Genomic DNA, 5,225 nt, shown 5'->3' on the forward strand with positions numbered 1-5,225 from the left:
TTATTTTGATTGTGTATTTGGGATTTAGGAACACAACAACTTTCATACATACATACAACTTTCATGCATACATACAGCAACAACATTCCTATTTTCGACTTTTAAGTTTAGTGTGTAAATACAAACATTCAGATCAGCAATTCTTGTTCTTGTATCCACAATCCATAATAACCATCCCATCCCAACAACAAAGAATTAGGGGAGAGTACCTTGACCCAGATCGGATGGGTTGTGGATTGTGGAGTGGATGCATCGGATCAGAGAGATGGAGGACGGGACGAGGCAGTTGCCCCTCTCCCAACAAATGAAATAATTGGACGGCCCATTCATGATTAGTTGGGCAGGGTGCATCTTTAAACCAATTTTCGACGCTAAAATTCATAAATTCATATTTCAGATAAAGATATTAAAAAAAACAAAAGTAAATAAACACACTCGGCTCAGCGACGATAAAGGCATGCGCAACAGCGCGAAGAGTGATGGAGAAACAGAGAATAAAGCTGCTGCTGTATTTGTTTTTGCTACTTGTTTGTTCCTTTTTACATGCTAACGGAGAAAAAGAAACTGAACAAATACTCAAAAGTCCATCTTAAATCCCCAAAATACAATTTCTTTTTCCTTTCCTCCTCCCCAACCAATCCTACTACGATTTTCCTTCTTTCCTCTCTTTTCTTTTCAGATCCCATTTACAATTTTACATACAGAAACTGATTCAGCTTCAAGGGTTCAACAGAAATTTTAAACCAAAAGGAAGGGAAAAAAAAAGAGCCAAAAGGTATATAAATATATATAATTTTCTTGTTCTCGACGTTGTTTAGCGGGCGATTTCAGTCTGCAAGGACGCATTAAACTCCACCTGTTCAACTTCCCACCTCGCCTTGGCGATGACTCCATCGTGCACAGGCACGTACTCCTAATCAAACAAAACATTATCATTCATTGAAAAACAAACAAAAGAAAAAGACACAATAGTATAGCAAAAAGTCTGTTAAAGCTTCTTTCTCCATTTCCCGTTTTTCTTTGCCATTTTTGTTCCATATTATCACTTTTAGACTACTGCAGAGACAAACCACACCTCAAGTTTCTGAACGAGCTCTTTCGCATTTGGAGCAGAGACAATTATATGCCGCTGAGAAGGCATGATAAAGCCATCGTCCACAGCTTTGTCGATGAAGGTCAGCAGGTAATTGTAGTACCCGTCCACGTTCAGCAAACCCACCTGCAGAGCAACACTTGAGGTTAAGCTTTCGCTCTAGCTTTCTATCTAATAGAATATCTACCTCGATTATTAATTTCTATTTCTTTTTTCTTTTAATTGAATTGCTTACAGGCTTGTCATGGATGCCAAGCTGAGCCCAGGTGATGACCTCCAATAACTCCTCGAGGGTTCCGTAGCCACCTATTGACAGGAGAGAGAGAGAGAGAGAGAGAGAGAGAGAGAGATCTCCATTTAGTGACTAGGAAAGGAAAGTGAAGGATCTTAACTGATAAGAGAACATTTAAATTTAATACTTATATACTTTTGTTGGCAAGTGCGGAAGAGGGAGAGGTACCTGGCAAGGCAATAAAACAATCAGAATGGCGGGCCATCTCCGCTTTCCTTTGGTGCATGTCTGCTACAGGTTTTACCTCTCCTACTGTTTCTCCAGTTATCTGTGAAAAGGTGAATTGGACTGTTAAGAGTCGCAAAGGTAAATGTTATGACGATTAAATTAAAGCAAAGAATAGGAATTTTGATGTTTCGAACCTCTTTGCACATCAGGGTCTTGGGAATGATCCTGTGAACAGAAGAAACCCAAAATCAGAATACGAGGAAAACCAAAACATGGTCGATATACGGAAAGGAGAAAAGAAAACCGTCTGAATATACAAGCTATTTACCCTAAAACATGTCCTCCGCCGCGATGAACAGCTTGAGAAACCAACCCCATTAACCCAATGCTTCCGCCTCCATAAACTAGATCCAACCTTCTCGAGACCTTGAAACATTTGAGAGAGAAACAAAAGTAAGAAACCCCACACCAACATGAGAAACAGTAAATGGGCATGCAGAGAGAGAAGGAGAAGAGAAAAAACAGAGGGAGAGGTAGGAGGGTTAGCACTCACCAGCTCTTGCCCTAATTCAAGGGCAGCATCCCGATAGCAGTCTCGTTTACCAGTACTGCTTCCGCAAAAAACACAAACCCTCTTGAACCTAGACTTCACAGTTTTCTCCTCCATATCCATTATGAGATTTCTCTTTGCTCTCTCTCTCTCTCTCTCTCTCTCTCTCTCTGATTTTTCACACCCAGTAGGACTGCCTGCTATAAACGGAAGGAACAACGAGTAATATATATATATGGGATTGTGGACTCCAAATTAATGAGAGAAGTGGGAATGAAGACAAAAAGGAAAGAGAGAGGCTTCTTCTACGTAAATGACTAATGAGGAGTGGTGTACCCTACATCCCTCACCTTTCATCCCTTTATAGAGAGAGAAAAATCGAACGCTCCCCATTAAACAATTTGAAAAATCAAAAGTAAAAATAAAAATAAAAATAAAAACATTCCTCTCTTTCAATCCACCACCACCGCCAGCGCCACCGCCAGGGCAGGCGTCTCTCTCTCTCGTTATTAACACATACAATCATGACATTGTGACAAACTGCACGTGTGGAACGTCTAAATCATCCATTATATCATACTAACGTACCTGATGATGATTCTGATGGATTTAATCTGAACCCTTCTTTTCACATGTTAATATATTTTTTTTCCTCTCTCTGGATCGGGGTAAAATAGGCAACCGATCCCAATAGCCTTAAACAGTGAAACTAACAAAAAATTAAAAAAGAAAACAGTGATGTTAATAACTTTTCATGATTTCCGCACCTTGGGAAAATGCAAAGCTCGCTCTTTTACATATCCCCTTCCGCTGTGAGTGTGCAAGTCCCGTTCCAACGGGTCTTGCACTGACCGAAGCCGAGTACTTCCGTTGCCAAAACTTAAATCTCAAAACAAATTAAAAGTAAAAAACCAGAATCATCGTCTCTTAAGTCTTCTTAACAACAAAATTTAAATAAAAAAAAAATTAAATATCATGCTCATCACCAATATAATGATTAATGATCTTTTGGTTTTAAGTTTTACTGTGGTACACATATCCCAAATCAGACTCTCCTGATTGGGTTGGTCCCCGTTTCTAATCAAAGGCCAAGGGCGCTTTGATCGTTTAAAGAATGGAATGAATGAACTACTACAGGTCTCAGTCGCATACGTAGGAGGTAGGACGGAAAGACCGTAGAAGTGCCAAATAAAAACATCCAAATGCTTCTCTCTCTCTCTGATCCCTTTTCTTTCAAACTTTTTTTCCTCCATGATCAATCATCGCTGGGATGACATGGGGCCCGCATGCGGGACTTTTGGTTACCAGCTACCTATGGGGAGTTGGGACTAAAATAAAGACTACCACTATCAATTATCAAAGAGAGAAAGAGAAAGAGAGAGAGAGAATCATCATCGCGTCCCGCATTCTCTCTCTCTCTCTCCCTCTGCCGTCTGAGAGAGGTATGACGGTTGCTTCAGCCTCCACATCTCGCACGTTCGTATTTAATGCGCATCACCCCTTTCATATAGGCCCCGTACGATGTAGATGCATACGTGTCATCAAAAGCTTTTAACAAGAATTGCTTGCCCCTTCTGAAATGATTGGCATATGGGCCCATACTTCCTTTAGCTGTGATTGGTTGTACCATTTTCTAAAAATATCATAATATTGATTTTTTCACTTTTACGGTTCGATTGGTATCATGGTCATCGCTATCAATCTATCACCATTCGTTCAGAGGGAGTTAATTCACGACGAATCATGTTTTATTCTTTTTCTTTTATATTATTATATGTTATTTTATTAAGCATGCCGCATGGACCATGGATGGATGGGAATGGGACACATGTATATACAGGCATACGATTTCCCTTTGTGATCGAGAATCATCAGCTGCGCTCGAGTTGCTCGACCGGACCAACTAAAGAACAGAGTGTCCGAATCACGGGCTTTCTACATGGACCACTGTTTTATTTTTTTCGTTGACCATTCCCGTTGAAAAGTAAGACATAAGCAATTTTAATTTTCTTTTGAGACTTTCCATTTAACTTTACCTTTCATTTTCTATCATTTTTATCCAATCAATCAAATATATCCAATGTGGCCATTTAGATAACTGTCGATTTTTCTCAACTTATTAAGAAACCCAGGACCTTATTAAAATATCTTAGTATTACTGAACGAAACCGAAAGACAATGTACTAAGCAAGCGTTTTAGTTCGAGTTCAGTCACTTGAGCTGTAATCACTTATCAAAACAGCCCCTAACATGCAATTCAGGTCCAGGTGACATTGTATAGCCAGGCGATAATGAATGTGAAACTGTTGTTCCGAAATCCGAACCGATGGCAAATTACCATATCAGATAGCCTTAAAGTTGCCACTTGCCGTGTAGACAAGACAGGTATGTCCAGTAAGTCAGTCAAAGATGGAGAAAACAAAAGAAAAAGAGGCTCATCAATCCGATGCAGGCAACTGGGTGGCCTGGCCCAACCATATACCGGTACGTTGACAGCGCCGTGGGCTATGGTGTGCCATCACTAAATTTAAGTCCCCCCATGGCCCGCCGATTCAGCTTTGACGTTAAAAACCAAACAGGAGAGGAGGAATTCCCGAGGAAGACATGGGCATGCAGACAAGAGAGAAGTAGGGAGTAGGGAGTGAGTAGGGACTACAAAGGGACGTCAGACTTGTGTGTGGGTGGGGGGTAGAGGTTTCTTCAAACTTCCAACGGAAGGTACAAGTGGGAATGCAGGAATGGAGCGCGAGCGGCGCAATCATTATTCTGCGCCACTACCGATATCATAAAACAGGACTAGCATTTAATGTTACTCCCGCAGTTCCAGTTTAGTGAAGGGCATGAATGGTTTTTTCATCGATTCATTAAATTAATTAATACTGACGGTTAATGGTCAAGATGTCTTCGTGCTTCTCTCTCTCTGTCTCTTTTTCGTAAAGGGTTTCGTGCTTTCCCTTTCTAAACCAAAGAATTAAAATGGAGACGCCAAAAACATTTGCTGTTCAATTATCAATTTTATTTTATAGGGGACTTAAAAAAAAAACATTATTTTATAGGATTTCTGAAGCGGAATCTGTTCACAATAAAATACTTTTCCGACAAACTTCAACATGATCCGTATC

General features: G+C 40.2%; 1 protein-coding gene across 1 annotated transcript; it reads right to left on the reverse strand.

Moving 5' to 3' along the window:
* Nucleotides 1–484: 484 nt before the first annotated feature.
* Nucleotides 485–2,588, reverse strand: LOC148849820 (cytokinin riboside 5'-monophosphate phosphoribohydrolase LOG5-like). Its single transcript, XM_088947520.1, has 7 exons — nt 2,107–2,588; nt 1,882–1,979; nt 1,748–1,778; nt 1,554–1,653; nt 1,329–1,399; nt 1,076–1,219; nt 485–913 (listed from the first exon to the last, which is right to left on the reverse strand). The coding sequence occupies exons 1-7, from the start codon at nt 2,224–2,226 to the stop codon at nt 815–817; spliced, it is 663 nt and encodes a 220-aa protein (XP_088803646.1). The 5' UTR covers nt 2,227–2,588; the 3' UTR covers nt 485–814.
* Nucleotides 2,589–5,225: the final 2,637 nt, after the last annotated feature.

The sequence above is a fragment of the Nelumbo lutea genome, chromosome 5 (assembly GCF_056320005.1).
Source record: "Nelumbo lutea isolate HS-2025 chromosome 5, American lotus-T2T, whole genome shotgun sequence".
NCBI lineage: Eukaryota > Viridiplantae > Streptophyta > Magnoliopsida > Proteales > Nelumbonaceae > Nelumbo > Nelumbo lutea.